Source organism: Sinocyclocheilus grahami, unplaced genomic scaffold (assembly GCF_001515645.1).
Source record: "Sinocyclocheilus grahami isolate Dianchi unplaced genomic scaffold, SAMN03320097.WGS_v1.1 scaffold23.1, whole genome shotgun sequence".
Taxonomy (NCBI): Eukaryota; Metazoa; Chordata; class Actinopteri; order Cypriniformes; family Cyprinidae; genus Sinocyclocheilus; species Sinocyclocheilus grahami.
In genome coordinates this window covers 2,016,603-2,031,121 of record NW_015505202.1, presented here as the reverse complement: position 1 = coordinate 2,031,121, position 14,519 = coordinate 2,016,603, and the positions used below count along the sequence as shown (strand labels likewise).

The 14,519-nt window shown below is 36.7% G+C and overlaps 3 protein-coding genes across 5 annotated transcripts in view; all 3 read left to right on the top strand.

Annotated features, from left to right (window-relative positions):
• The first annotated feature begins 224 nt into the window (after positions 1-224).
• Positions 225-3,682, top strand: LOC107561591 (protein YIF1A-like). Of its 3 annotated transcripts, none has more exons than XM_016246067.1 (6): positions 225-291; positions 567-605; positions 954-1,195; positions 2,595-2,699; positions 3,031-3,109; positions 3,663-3,682. In XM_016246067.1, exons 2-6 carry the CDS (start codon positions 575-577, stop codon positions 3,680-3,682), a joined length of 477 nt encoding a protein of 158 aa, XP_016101553.1. In that variant the 5' UTR covers positions 225-291; positions 567-574. The 3 variants fall into 3 exon arrangements, with proteins under 3 accessions (XP_016101553.1, XP_016101566.1, XP_016101561.1); XM_016246080.1 differs by having other exon boundaries at positions 239-291; positions 570-605; XM_016246075.1 differs by having other exon boundaries at positions 274-291; positions 518-605.
• A 368-nt stretch (positions 3,683-4,050) lies between these two features.
• LOC107561581 (forkhead box protein N2-like) lies at positions 4,051-6,653 on the top strand. The gene is made up of 4 exons (XM_016246056.1): positions 4,051-4,639; positions 4,727-4,848; positions 4,999-5,048; positions 6,192-6,653. The coding sequence occupies exons 1-4, from the start codon at positions 4,085-4,087 to the stop codon at positions 6,482-6,484; spliced, it is 1,020 nt and encodes a 339-aa protein (XP_016101542.1). The 5' UTR covers positions 4,051-4,084; the 3' UTR covers positions 6,485-6,653.
• Positions 6,654-8,415: 1,762 nt separating this feature from the next.
• The window catches only part of atl3 (atlastin 3), a 14,182-nt gene continuing 8,078 nt past the window's right edge, over positions 8,416-14,519 (top strand). Inside the window, exons 1-6 of the mRNA XM_016245260.1 lie at positions 8,416-8,530; positions 9,590-9,817; positions 10,017-10,151; positions 11,272-11,376; positions 11,465-11,515; positions 12,508-12,564. Coding sequence (XP_016100746.1) covers positions 9,614-9,817; positions 10,017-10,151; positions 11,272-11,376; positions 11,465-11,515; positions 12,508-12,564 — 552 coding nt within the window. The 5' untranslated portion in view covers positions 8,416-8,530; positions 9,590-9,613. The remainder of the gene's footprint in view (positions 8,531-9,589; positions 9,818-10,016; positions 10,152-11,271; positions 11,377-11,464; positions 11,516-12,507; positions 12,565-14,519) is intronic.

Genomic DNA, 14,519 nt, shown 5'->3' with positions numbered 1-14,519 from the left:
ATGTGTGTGTGTGTGTGTGTGTGAAGCTTAATAAATGTGAAGCTTAATTACCAGTGAAACTTAATATACGCCACTGTTTTATGTATTTTCCTTTCGGTTGCCTAGTACTACGCAACGCCACTTTCTTTTGATTGCCTTGCTTACAGCCAATCAACATGAAAGAACTTCAGTCTACGCAACCGTCATTTTAACCAATGAAATTGTGAGGTTTTTCATCTCTGCCACGCAGGCACATTTCTCATCAGCCAATGAGAAGCCAGGCGAGGCGGGTGTAAGAGTGAAGGCGTATCTGTGAGTATAAGCTAACAAGAGCACTTATTTAGAAAACAATATTTCACATTTAAATTATAAGTGACCACCGATCGTTTATATCCGCATCAAAATAAGTGTTTTTGTAATAATTCTGGTACTGCATTCAAGATTAATCTGACATGTTTTGATAGACATCTTTCAGATTAGCTACATAGCACGCTAGTGTATTATTAGTAGTGGCAGACTTTAATCGGTTGGATTGCAGATTTCTCTGGTGGTGAAGCTAATCAAATTGTTTTTGGAATTCAAAACAGCAGAGAAGATGGATTTCCAACAGCATGGATACCGGGCAAGTACGTATGAAAGAACTTAGCAAAAGATTGTTGTTCTTTGAGATACGTGGACCGCAACATACTGTTACCTTAAAATCAGCAAAGCCTAAATTGATCACATCACGAGCAGTTTGGCACTAAAGCACATTGCAGATTGTAAAGTAACTGATTAGACCTAATTAGATATCTTAGCTTGATGACATGCTTTGTGAACTCTTTAATTCTTTGCCAAATCACATGTAATTAGTTACGATCCTAGTTTTGTTGATGCATAAACAGCCATATATTTTATGTGAGAATTCTCTAAATGTGATGTTGCTTTATCAGTAATATCTTTCTTTCTCTCTCGCTCTCTCTCTCTCAATTCAGCAAAGCCCAGAGCCAGAGCATCTCCGCCCATTGGGGGTCCGCTTCTTTTTGATGACACCAGTTCTGGGCCCCCACCCATGAACAACCAGAACTACTATAGTTCAGGATATAATATGGCTGATGCATCGGCAGGAGGTCAAGATCCTGGAGCGGGCAGCCTCTTTGCTGATCCAGTGGCCAGTGCTGCCATGATGTATGGCTCATCACTTGCCAATCAAGGCAAGGATATTGTGAACAAAGAGGTGAGATGCCATGTTTAACTTAAGGTATGACAGTGGTATGTTATTTTAATGATGAAGTGCAGTGCTGCTTTGTGTACAGCCGTTACCGGGTAAACCGCTATTTTTCTGCCCTTCCAAATTAATTAATTAGCATTTTTACCCATCCAGACGGGTTTTGTCAGACCAATGCAAAAATCGACCCATGTTATTATGCAGCAAACACGCAGAGTTGCAAATGTGAAAGAAGCTAATGTGCCTTCTAAAAATCTAAATAATTAAAACAGTAAAACATATTTGTATATGTTTTAAATTAATATAATAATTTATACATTTGACTCACCCCTTTTCTTACAAATGTTTTAAAGGCTGAGATGTGATGTTTATCATTTTATAAGATTGTTTTTGTGAAAACCTGTATCTGAACTGTAAATCATGTCATTTTACGGTTTATTATGTTACCATAGACACTGCCCAACTCCACTCATACGGTGTTAATTTTATTTGTGCAGGTCTTAAAAAGGGTTAAATTGATTTTTTACAATTCTGGAGACACCCTGTAAATAGTGAAATAAAATTATTTCCTTGATATGTGTTTTGAAAATGTTACTTGCCAATCAAGGCAAGGATATTGTGAACAAAGAGGTGAGATGCCATGTTTAACTTAAGGTATGACAGTGGTATGTTATTTTAATGATGAAGTGCAGTGCTGCTTTGTGTACAGCCGTTACCGGGTAAACCGCTATTTTTCTGCCCTTCCAAATTAATTAATTAGCATTTTTACCCATCCAGACGGGTTTTGTCAGACCAATGCAAAAATCGACCCATGTTATTATGCAGCAAACACGCAGAGTTGCAAATGTGAAAGAAGCTAATGTGCCTTCTAAAAATCTAAATAATTAAAACAGTAAAACATATTTGTATATGTTTTAAATTAATATAATAATTTATACATTTGACTCACCCCTTTTCTTACAAATGTTTTAAAGGCTGAGATGTGATGTTTATCATTTTATAAGATTGTTTTTGTGAAAACCTGTATCTGAACTGTAAATCATGTCATTTTACGGTTTATTATGTTACCATAGACACTGCCCAACTCCACTCATACGGTGTTAATTTTATTTGTGCAGGTCTTAAAAAGGGTTAAATTGATTTTTTACAATTCTGGAGACACCCTGTAAATAGTGAAATAAAATTCTTTCCTTTGTGTTTTGAAAATGTTTTGACATTTTAATGTCTATCCAATTTTATATATATATTTAATGTTTTTTTATATTTGGGCTAGTTAAATTCATTGCGGGCTACCAAAATCTGAAGAGTGCCTGCCCAAAGCGCTACCAGGAATTTTGAAATTTTGCGAGCCCCGAGTATATATTGTCATTGGTTTTATTTTTCTCTCACCTTGTAATCTCTTTGGCAGATCAACCGATTCATGTCGGTGAACAAGCTGAAATATTTCTTTGCAGTTGATACCAAATATGTATTGAAGAAACTGTTGCTTCTCATGTTCCCATACACGCATCAGGTAAAATATTAATTCCTGAATCAAATAGGTAATTAATGTTTATTAACATTATTTTCTCATTTTAATTAGAATTGCTTTTTTACTGGACATTTTTAACTCTAAATATTCTTTGATATAAAGTTCATTAAATATAGCGTAAAAAGTTCATTTAAACAGTTTTAATATCTTGTCGCTTTATTATAGATTAAATTGTCAAACTTGTTTTGCATCACCCAGATGCATTCAGAAAGCCTAATTTATAGCCAAATTTAAAAGGTTTATCTTGCACTTCTTTGAACAGGTTCAATATAAACCTTTTTTTTCTTCTTTATGTATACTATGATATCATCAGGACTGGGAAGTACGTTACCACAGAGACACTCCTCTCATACCACGCCATGATGTCAATGCTCCAGATCTCTACATACCCAGTAATTCTTTTTTTATTATTTATTCTGAGCAATCTGACAAATCGTTGATCTGTACTTATAACATTAATTATTAAAAATCTTGCAAATAATTTTAGAGAGCTTCATTATGCCCCAAAACAAACATTAAGCAAGCAATATGTGAATGCAAACTCAAGTGCATTTTTGTGCCATTTTGTTGTTGCAAGTGCCACCGTAGTGGACTTTTCCATAAACTGTCTTCTCAGCCAGTTTTCTCTTTCAGGTTAGCCAGGTCACGTTTCGGCTCATGACAAAGCTTCTGTTGAAGAGAATCTTGTTGAGCAAGTTAGATTTTATAAACATGTTTATAGCTAGCTATCTGAAAAATAACTCAATAGAGGAACTCTATTGCTCCCTTGAGTACCAGGATTTAATGCAAGAATGCACATTAAGTATGAGCAACAGTACCATGCTTGCAATGCGTTTGCCATGTAGTAATATCAGAAACCATGTATCTGTGAATTTATAGAGATGTTGCATTGTCTGCACTTGACTCTTGTTTTCATCATCAAACTTTTCTTTTGTTTTCGTCTAGCAATGGCTTTTATCACCTAAAACTGTCTTCTCAGCCAGTTTTCTCTTTCAGGTTAGCCAGGTCACGTTTCGGCTCATGACAAAGCTTCTGTTGAAGAGAATCTTGTTGAGCAAGTTAGATTTTATAAACATGTTTATAGCTAGCTATCTGAAAAATAACTCCTCCTAATGGTACAGACATTTGAAGGGAACTCTATTGCTCCCTTGAGTACCAGGATTTAATGCAAGAATGCACATTAAGTATGAGCAACAGTACCATGCTTGCAATGCGTTTGCCATGTAGTAATATCAGAAACCATGTATCTGTGAATTTATAGAGATGTTGCATTGTCTGCACTTGACTCTTGTTTTCATCATCAAACTTTTCTTTTATGCAGTTCAACAGGTGAATGTGTGGACCTGTATCTTGCAGCTGGGAGACAGATGGAGAAACACACACAAGCACTGCCACCCCATTCTCCTCTACATTCCCCCCAAAGTGATTCAGAAGCTCTGTCTCGATCCCCCTCTCTTCCACAGCCTGCCGCTGTTCAGCTCGCGTCCCTCCCTTCCTCCTTAACCACCCCAGCCTCCTATCTATACTCAGCCCTTCGGGCATCTGAAGGGTCACACTGCCTCAGTCCCTCCACAGTATCTGACCAGGATGACCTGACCTGCCTCAGCTGGCTGCATCAAAGAGGGAACCTGTTGCCCCTGCATCCACTGCCTAAAATCACAGCACTGCCCCAGACATTAGACCCGATTCCTGTCCAACAGCTGCCTTCCTCCCCTGCCAAACCCCCATACTCTTTTAGCAGCCTCATCTTCATGGCAATAGAAGATTCGCCTGAGAAGAGGCTTCCTGTGAAAGGTATTTATCAGTGGATTGTCGACAACTTCCCCTATTATAGAGAGGCTCCCGGTGGATGGAGGAACTCGGTCCGACACAACTTGTCCTTGAGCAAGAGCTTCCAACGAATACATCGAGACAAGAGTCAAGTGCGTCAGACTTCCAGTCAGAACTTTCTGATCTCTTAGTCTATTTTGATTAGTTGTTTAATGAAATATTCCTGCTTTGTTTTGCAGTCCGTTGGAAAGGGCTCATTATGGCGTGTTTGTCCAGAATATCGGCCAGCTCTTCTGGAAGTTCTTAGAAAAACACATTATTGTCATCGTACCAACAGCAGCTTGCTGAACAAGCGTGTTTTGTGAGTTTGATTTGCTTTCTTATGACACACCACCCACCTCCATAAGGCTTAATATTGAATTATCTGATGTATCATGCACAACGTCAGAGGAAAAAATGACTCTTTCTTTGTGATACTGATACATGCATATCTGACCTCCTTTCTGAACAGGTTGGCTGATAATGGGCTGAACACCTTGGGTGATACCATGGAAATTTCAGGTAAGCCACAACTGAATGCAACTTTTAAATGAAACTCTAGTTAAATTTAACATACTGGAACGAGAATGCTTTAACAAAAAGTAACATTTAATTTAGAGTTCAGCCTTGATTAAAAATGTATCTTTGGTCTCATCTCGTCATACCAACAAACAATCAATTACACATACAACACAGACCAAAACACCTAGAATACCATAAAAACAGCACAGTTATAAATAAATACTAAATCAAGCAGCATGAAACAGACATGTTAAACAGTTTTTAAAAGACAGTGTAGAAGTATATACACTACTATTCAAAAGTATTTTATGCTCAACTAAGCTGCGTTTATTTGATTAAATGTACAGAAAAAACAGTAATGTTGTGAAATATTATTACAACTTAAAAGAACCATTTTCTATTTTAATATTTTTTTTAATGTAATTTATTCCTGTGATGCAAAGCTGAATTTTCAGCATCATAACTCCAGTCTTCAGTGTCACATGATCCTTCAGAAATCATTCTAATATGCTGATTTGCTGCTCAAGAAACATTATCAATGTTGAAAATAATTGTTCTGCCATGATACATTTTTTTAGGATTCTTTGATGAGGAGAAAGTTTCATATCAAATCATATCATTATAAATGTCTTTAACATCACCTTTAATCAATTTGTGTCCTTGCTGAATGACAGTATTAATTCTTAAAGACCCCAAACTTTTAAATGATAGTGTGTGATATGGTGCATTCTTGCATGCACTTTTTTGTTTGCTAGCATTTATCTACTTTTTCCAGACACGGTATGTTTGGGAGCTATTGTCTTGGTAACGACCGGACATTACCCTAGCAACCTATAGCCACGTTGACAATAATGGCCTTCCTCTCTATGTCAGGCTGTTTTACTACAGGGTCACTTAAGTAAAGAAGTCTCACATAACAGATGGTTTTCTCTCTTGATTTGCAAAGATCTTTCACCGTACAGTACTAATTAATTAGTAATATCACAGTGACTGGGAATTGTTAGTGTTTTTTGTGTTTTATACAGACGAGTGTCACAGAGAGTGACTGACAAAATTCAGACCTGTTCTTACACTTTTATGCGAGTACACAGTTATGTATGGTACATTCCATCACATTAACTGTTCCTTTTCACTGTTCCTCAGATCTAGATTTTCTGTCTTCAAACCCGCCGTGCTCTTTGACACCAGATCACGAGGAGCTGGTCCCCATGGAGTCTGTGGAACTGACAGAGGTTGCCGGCGAGGATTCAGATAAAGATCCATTGGCAGACAGTGGTTACATTGAGTTACACTATTATCAGTATCAGCAGTATCAGTACCTGGTTCTTCCAGAAGACACTGAGTTGGACCTGGAGACGGTTGAGATACTGCAGCTTGATGCAGAGGCTCAGGAGGCTGCAGGGTCACTGCTTGACCTCGCGGGAAACAACCACTGAGAGCTTACCTGTGTGCTGTGTACAAGCAAGGAGGGTTAATGGGGAGATGGGGCCACTGTGAGAACTCTAGGCTTGATGTACTATTGGCACTTTATAACTGCCTGAACTTTACTTACTGTCATAAAAGGTGCAACATAAGCAATTCCAAATAATCTAGTGATTTGAAAAGACATTTGTAGGGACTGACAACAGCACTGTGAGGGTATCCTTGGTATTAGTGTATAATCGGTAATAAAGCAATTTATTGTTTATTGTCATGGTTGAAAGGTAATATTGAATGCACTGACTTCCATGCCTTTTTAAGTCCCTTCCATTAAGATTATTCTAAAGATCTGTTGTGTTCGACTTTATTATTAATTAGAGGGATAAAGTTCTGATTTTTTTAAGAAAATACGTTTTGTTTTTTTACAGTATGAAATTGTTCAAAATTATGAACATGTTCAAGTATTATTGATATAAACTGCCAGCTGTTAGATTGGGTAGATGGAAAGATTAATATCTAACCCTTATTTCTTGTTGATTATTGTCATGCTACAGCATTCTGTAGCTAATAGTTTTCTGTGTAATAAGATGCATGTCATATTTTGCTTTATTGACGTGTTTATTTTTATTATTTTTTTGTTTAGTTATGTTTAACAGGTTGACGCTAAATAACACTCTGACCCCATCCTCTTCATGTGTAACTCATGTAGTAATAAAGTACTAAAATGTTATGATGAAATCATTGCTGATTTAACGTGTGAGCACTTAGTAATAATTAGCGAGCATTTAGTAGATCGCAGATTGCAACTAGAAGACATTGGGGAATGAATCTGTGAAGTTATTAATGTCTTATGGCTTCATTTATGATAATGACACATCTTAACCTTTAGGTAATGGTTGCTCTAGAGTGGCCTCCTCCATTAATGTGGGTAATTGAGAGAAAAAGGCCAGTGTTCTGAATATCTGACCTACCTACTCAAAATGACCTACCAGTAGTTTAACCTGTCATAAGCAAAGCTACAACATAAGGCATAAAAACTGTCTAGATGCACTACTAATGTAATAGATGTGCCGTAAAAGTGAATAACACCTTTTCAGCCTATCAGGATATGCTGTCACCATAGGTAGACTACCCACAACCCCACCCAACCTGAACCGTATCATTAAAAGGATGTAGTGTGGGTGGGTCAACCTGAGAGGCAGGTCAGATTTTCAGTACACCTTCTATGTATGTGATCTTTTTAAATGTATTAGTATTGCACTCACCCTTACCTAATGGATCATTCGTATTAATTTGACAATTTACTGCCAAAACCGTACACATAAAAGGAAGCAAATAATTATTAAAGGATAAATATTTTTCTTATAGCTTTAGGATGTAGAATCAGCTGATCAAACAGAAATGTCCCTGTAGAAATTTTTCATTTTGAGCATGTGCTATAACAAACACGTTTAGCTTAAGCTCTGCACACACCAGAGGCTGTTGTGTAATGTAGTAAATGAGATGTGTTCATGGGTGGTTCTTGGTCCTGGCTACACTAAAAGTGAAGGCTGCCATACCAGTGTGACTCATTATGGAAAACCTAGGAGACACTCCCTAGATGTATTTATTTTTTGAAAAAAGAGGGTTAGTATTGCTTGTATCATTTCCATGTTGGCATGAGCTAACGTTTTTAAGTACATTAGCATATCAAGTAAAAACGTGTAAATGTGCGCATAATGTAATCAGAGAGGTGATATTTAATTCATATTAAAACTGAGGATTAAAATATTATTTCACGCTTATAAATCACTAAGCTCAATAATATTTACATCCTCTGATTGGACCATAACAGCAAAACCCGCTTGTCATGTAATTCTGCCCCGGGTTCTCTTGGATGTTGTAGTTTTTGTGGCCTACTGACAAGTCGAGTATATTCGAATTCGTTACCCACAAAACTACATTTCCCAGAAACACGCGCGGTGGAACGTTCTTTGACGGACAAAGTTGTGTTTATTAAAACTGAAACGTTCATAATCTCAAACGGAGCCAGTGGAAGGTTTGAAGTGAACAACGAAGAAAAGGTACTGGAAATGATTGGTTGCTTTTAAAGTCGGTAATGTGTTAACCAACTCAAGACACTTTTAAGATGGCTTACTTTGGATGTTAAGTCCGTTTCTCAAATATGTTGTCGGTTTGATTGAAACTCCTTAAATGCTGGGGCGAGGCGATAGTAACTAGCTAGTTTAATATCAGCAAGTTTTATTTTATATTGTAATCATATACATGCATCTGTTAAGATCTCATCAAACAAACAACTTCTGCTTCATATATGGAAAATATTACATAAAGGATCTGGAGCTCAGCCAGTCTGTTGAACAAGGAGAGGAGGTGCCTGCACTAATGTTTCAGATTTACTCATGAATATTTACTATAACTTAATTAGACCCGAACACAGTCTGAATGCTTTTAATAGTTGACATGAGCAAGTTCATATGCTCATTTATGATATCTGACAGAAGTTTCTTAGTGGCAACTCCAACGTTTCTAATTACTACATGCAAAAGCATGCAGTACTGCAAGTGTCTGTAATTATTACATATTTTGAGAAACAGCCAGGGATTCCTGACATTTTTCAGCAGGTTTGTCTGTTCCACATATTTTTTGATTGGTTCCACCTGTGTATTTTATTCCTCAGAGTGTGTTGTTTCACTTGTACACATTTGTGTACAAACTCTTCCACCATATATGCAGATCTCTTTGGTTTTGTTTCTTAAAACGTTTCCACAGCCGTGTTAATTGTACTCATTTGCCCACGAGTGAAAGCAGTCCAAATGATTGAAACAATGAGTCACATTCAAGCCAGGGAATCTGTCAGTGGAGAAGAGCATGCTTGAACCTTTTAACTGGCTTGCCACATCGCAATTTCCCAACAAACCCTGCCTTGCTGGGCAACAGGGCCAGTACTGTCTCAATAATGCCTCCCCGAAATGTGATTTAACACGCTGTCTTTGATATTTCCAAGCAGATATTAACAGCTAACCGTAAAGGTCAAAATTAATTGTGGCATGCACTCGAATTTTAATGTGCGACCTTATTTTATTACAACCAGTAAGCTGAAACGTTTTTATTGTTGCCCACAGTAAGCGTGTGATATAGGACAGAGGATGAGGGGCGATCCTGGACCAGTTCAGATCGTGACAGTCAACAAGGAGGATCACTCCTTTGACCTGGATACAAAGGCGCTCAGTCGAATACTGTTGGCACCTGAGGTTCGAGACAAGGATGTGGTGGTCGTGTCTGTCGCCGGTGCCTTCCGAAAAGGGAAAAGTTTCCTTTTGGATTTTATGCTCCGATACATGTATAGGAAGGTCAGAAGGAAAAACAATGAATTTAATATTCAGATCATGTAATGCATCACATTATTTAATATGAAGGCAAAGTGTACCCAGTTTTAAGATGACCCTTTCTAATATAACTGGCTTCCTGGTGGTATGCTGCTCTTGATCAGGAAACCAGGCATATTTATTCCTACTATACATTCACCTCTTATTATTTTGTCCTCTCCAGCCTGGTCAGGACTGGCTTGGGCAGGAGAATGAGCCCCTGACAGGTTTCTCCTGGAGAGGAGGCTCAGAGCCAGAGACCACCGGCATCCAGCTATGGAGTGAAGTTTTCATTGTGCGGAAGAAGGATGGAAGTGAGGTAACAAGCACCCATCAGCAGGCAGCTCACTGTGGTCATATTCAGAACTGGTTAATGGTTTTAATCCATTTTTTTAATGGTTTTTGAACATCTGCATTCTTTCAATAATGCAGAGGGTACACCGTAGTCAGAGTTGTGAGTATTGAGAGAGAAATAATGCATTGAAATAATGGGTAACATTTACTAATTATGCAGACACACAAATTTGTGTGTGAAATCTGCATGTGAAAGTTTTCACAAACATAACATGATTCACCAAAAACTTTCACACTACACCAACTAAAAATGTGCTTTGCCAAACCATTTACACAACAATGGCGTTTTTGGGGCCTGAAAACGCAAACATTTGTATCTTTACAAAGTGAACTACTGACCTGGTATGCATCAGTTGGAGCAATTACTGAATTAACATCTAGATTGAACTGCAAGTCATTTCTTTTGGTCATATCCAACTCGATAAATAAATGTTCTAGTGACATGTTATATTTAAGGCTTGTGAGATAGGCTGGTTCTGTATATGACAATGTGTTGTTAAATACACTCATTAGAAACTTTCAGATTTAGTTGTAATATATGTAATGTTAATAAATGTTACCAAACATAGTTAGGATCAATTATTTGTTGCTTCCTCTGAGGTGATGAGAATCATAAAGTGAAATTCCTATCACACGGGGAGCATGTTTGGATACTAAAAGGGTCTTTTAAGCCATAAACAGTCCAACACTCCAGCATGATCCTACGCAGACGCTACAGGTGTGAAAAAAAACTGAGTTTGAATGAAGAACTAAATTATTAGTATTAGCCAGTTTCAGTTCCCCAGAAATGTATTATGACAGCTGCATTATGAACTTTACTGTCTGATATCTTATCTGGCGGTTCTTGTCCAGTAAGCAGTCTGCACTTGCACAAGCCCTGATTTCGGATTCATAGTAAGTTTGTGGTCGAAATTCTGTCACTTCCCGTCAAGATTTTGTCATCTGTGATTCTGGTGAAATGTGTTTAAAGAAAGCTTCAAATCACTTTTTCACATTCTTGAATCACTTCTGTCACTTCCAGTCACTTTCTCTCTTGAGATTGGAGAGCCATTGTACTAAAAAGAGTGTTTTGTTTTTCTCTGTAGGTTGCAGTGCTTTTAATGGACACACAAGGAGCGTTTGATTCTCAGTCCACAGTGAAAGATTGCGCCACTATCTTTGCCCTCAGCACCATGACCAGTTCTATCCAGGTTTCTATAATGCATCTCCACAATTTTGCCACAAATGAGTTGAAAGAACGCTGGAAATGTATCATAATTCCTATATATTGTTTTGTAGATTTATAACCTGTCACAGAATGTTCAGGAAGATGATCTACAGCAACTTCAGGTTAGTCAAATCACAACTAGCCAAGAATACAGCAGTCTCAAGCTGAACTGACGTATCTTGAGATTGTCCTGCAATTTTGATCTGGAAAACTGATCACAGGTAAATTATTGGGTTAAATGTAATTAGATTTTTTTTTTATTATTATATAATGCAGTTATTATGTTTAAAATATTCTGATGTAAATGTATCCTAATGTTCAAACGTTTGGGTCAGTAATGTTGTGAAATATTATTACAGTTACAGTATTTGATTCCTGTGATGCAAAGCCTAATTTTCAGCATCATTACTCCAGTCTTCAGTGTCACATGATCCTTCAGAAATCATTCTAATATGCTGATTTGCTGATCAAGAAACATTTCTTATTATTATTATCAAAACGGTTATGCTGCTTAATATTTTTGTGGAAACCTTGATATATAATTTTCAGGATTCTTTAATGAATTGAAAGTTCAAAAGAACGGCATTTATTTGAAAAGGAAATCTTTATATACTGTTTATCATTATAAATGCATTTATTGTCACTGTCACTGATCAGTTTAATGCATCCTTGCTGAATAAAAGTATTCATTTCTTTCATATATATATATATAAAAAATCTTACTGCCCCCAAACCTTTGGATGGTAGTATACGTATAGCTTATATAACACTGTTCCTCATTATGTATGTATGAAACAGCATATTTTCATACTTGACTAGTCAGCGAGTTGTCTAACTAGTTACTGTTTAGGCAGGCCGGTATAACTAGAACCTGATCAGATTCATTTTGTACATGCAGTACATACAGCTTGTACATACAGAAAATGTCCTTTTCTTCAAAAAGAAAAGCTCAAAAGCTGTCCGAAAGCATTATGTACAGCAGGGTATTTCAAGCTCAACTTTAATTTAGTGATGCAGCTCTGTTTTTAGACTATACAGTATCCCACAGTTATGCTTAAATTGTGGTTTTATTCTTTTTGTCACTTTTAATGACTTCTGTCTTTTGTTTGTGTAGCTGTTTACAGAGTATGGCCGACTGGCAATGGATGAAATCTTTCTAAAGCCTTTTCAGGTATGAACACACCTTGCTGATATTGACATTGTAGTCTCCTCTGTTAGTTTAAATGTTAGTACCTTTAGTGGCACGTGCCCTCTGTGCTCAAATTTGTATTTCAAATTTGTGGTGTTTACTTGCCATTCATTTCACTTCACGAGCACGATAACCTCAGGACCTAAAAAGAAATGGGGTGACACCATGTTACAGTGATGGTATCAGATGGCAGTAATATGGTATTTGAAATCTTATACTGAATGTTCATCATATTTGTATCCCAATCAGGGCTCGCAAAATTTCAAAATCCCTGCTAACATTTTGGGCAGGCATTCTTCAGATTTTGTTAGCCCAAAATGAATTTAACTAGCCTGAATAAAAAAGACGTCAGCTGAACTTCACTGCGGACAAATCAGCATGATCAAAAACTTCTGTGATTGTATTTTTCCTTCACACAAGTTGAGAGTGTAGGGTTGCAATGGATCACACAACTCATGGTTCGGATCGTATTACGGATTTTGAGTCACAGATTGGACGAGTAAAATAATACTTTAACAAATAAACAAATAAACAAATTTCAAGCGTAGATAAAATAGAACAAAGTTACAAATAAAATAAGGTCAAACATTTGTTTTCAGGTACAGAAATGTAATAAGTGTAAAATAACACTGCGTAGTTTTCACTGTATAAATTAAATATAGATTAATCTTTGTTAAAGTTGTGTTTTGTTGTTTAACGTTAATGACACCGACAGTTGCAGGTTTTTATAGCAGGGTGTCCGCGGGTCCTTAAAAAGTCTTTGTGAGAGTCTTCAGAACAAATGAGCGTAACAGCACACATAAACTCAGAAGAATCACACTGAGGTAAAAATTCAGAATGTTTAGTTTATTTATAACATGATATAGGTAAATAACACCATGACAAGTGAGCTATTTTGCTCAATATTCTCACGACGCAAAAAAACATTCAACACCTACAGAGTGCACACATTACGTGAAGTCTAATGCGTGTGCGCATTTACAGTGCGCTCTTTCACTGCATTATTCAGTCTATTAAAATACATTCAGAATGATCACAAATTCAAGACATGGCAGAAAATGTGTATATATTTATGCCACGTCTTATAGTTAATCAATTTCACACAGAAGAGTGCCTTTTTTTTTCCTCCAAAAATTACCGTATACAAATGTAATATTGATTTTTTTTTTTTTTTTACGACAGTTCAATAACACTGAGGTAAAAATTCAGAATGTTTAGTTTATTTATAACATGATATAGGTAAATAACACCATGACAAGTGAGCTATTTTGCTCAATATTCTCACGACGCAAAAAAACATTCAACACCTACAGAGTGCACACATTACGTGAAGTCTAATGCGTGTGCGCATTTACAGTGCGCTCTTTCACTGCATTATTCAGTCTATTAAAATACATTCAGAATGATCACAAATTCAAGACATGGCAGAAAGTGTGTATATATTTATGCCACGTCTTATAGTTAATCAATTTCACACAGAAGAGTGCCTTTTTTTTTCCTCCAAAAATTACCGTATACAAATGTAATATTGATTTTTTTTTTTTTTACGACAGTTCAATAAACTAGATGTTTTATTAAGAGACTTACGTTTTAGACACCATATTGCCTGTTTTGTACGGAAGTTCTAAGCAGCCATGCATTATAATTTTTTTTCTTACTGTAGCCTAGGTCGTGGATATTTCAGCAAATTTTGCTTCACCTAGTAATAACGTCTACAATACAAAAATAAAAACTGATCAATCACGGTTGATATTTCCAGAGACAGTATGCTAAACGTTTTGTTTGTAGGAAAAAAAAAATAATGCATGGCCGCTTAGAACTTCCGTAGTTTTGCACTATTTTGCCAACATAAACAATTCCAAACAGCCACAGCACTGTTTTGCATCTCTGAGCAACATGAAGCTGTTTTGTTCCTGAATGAATCAACCGTTTAAATT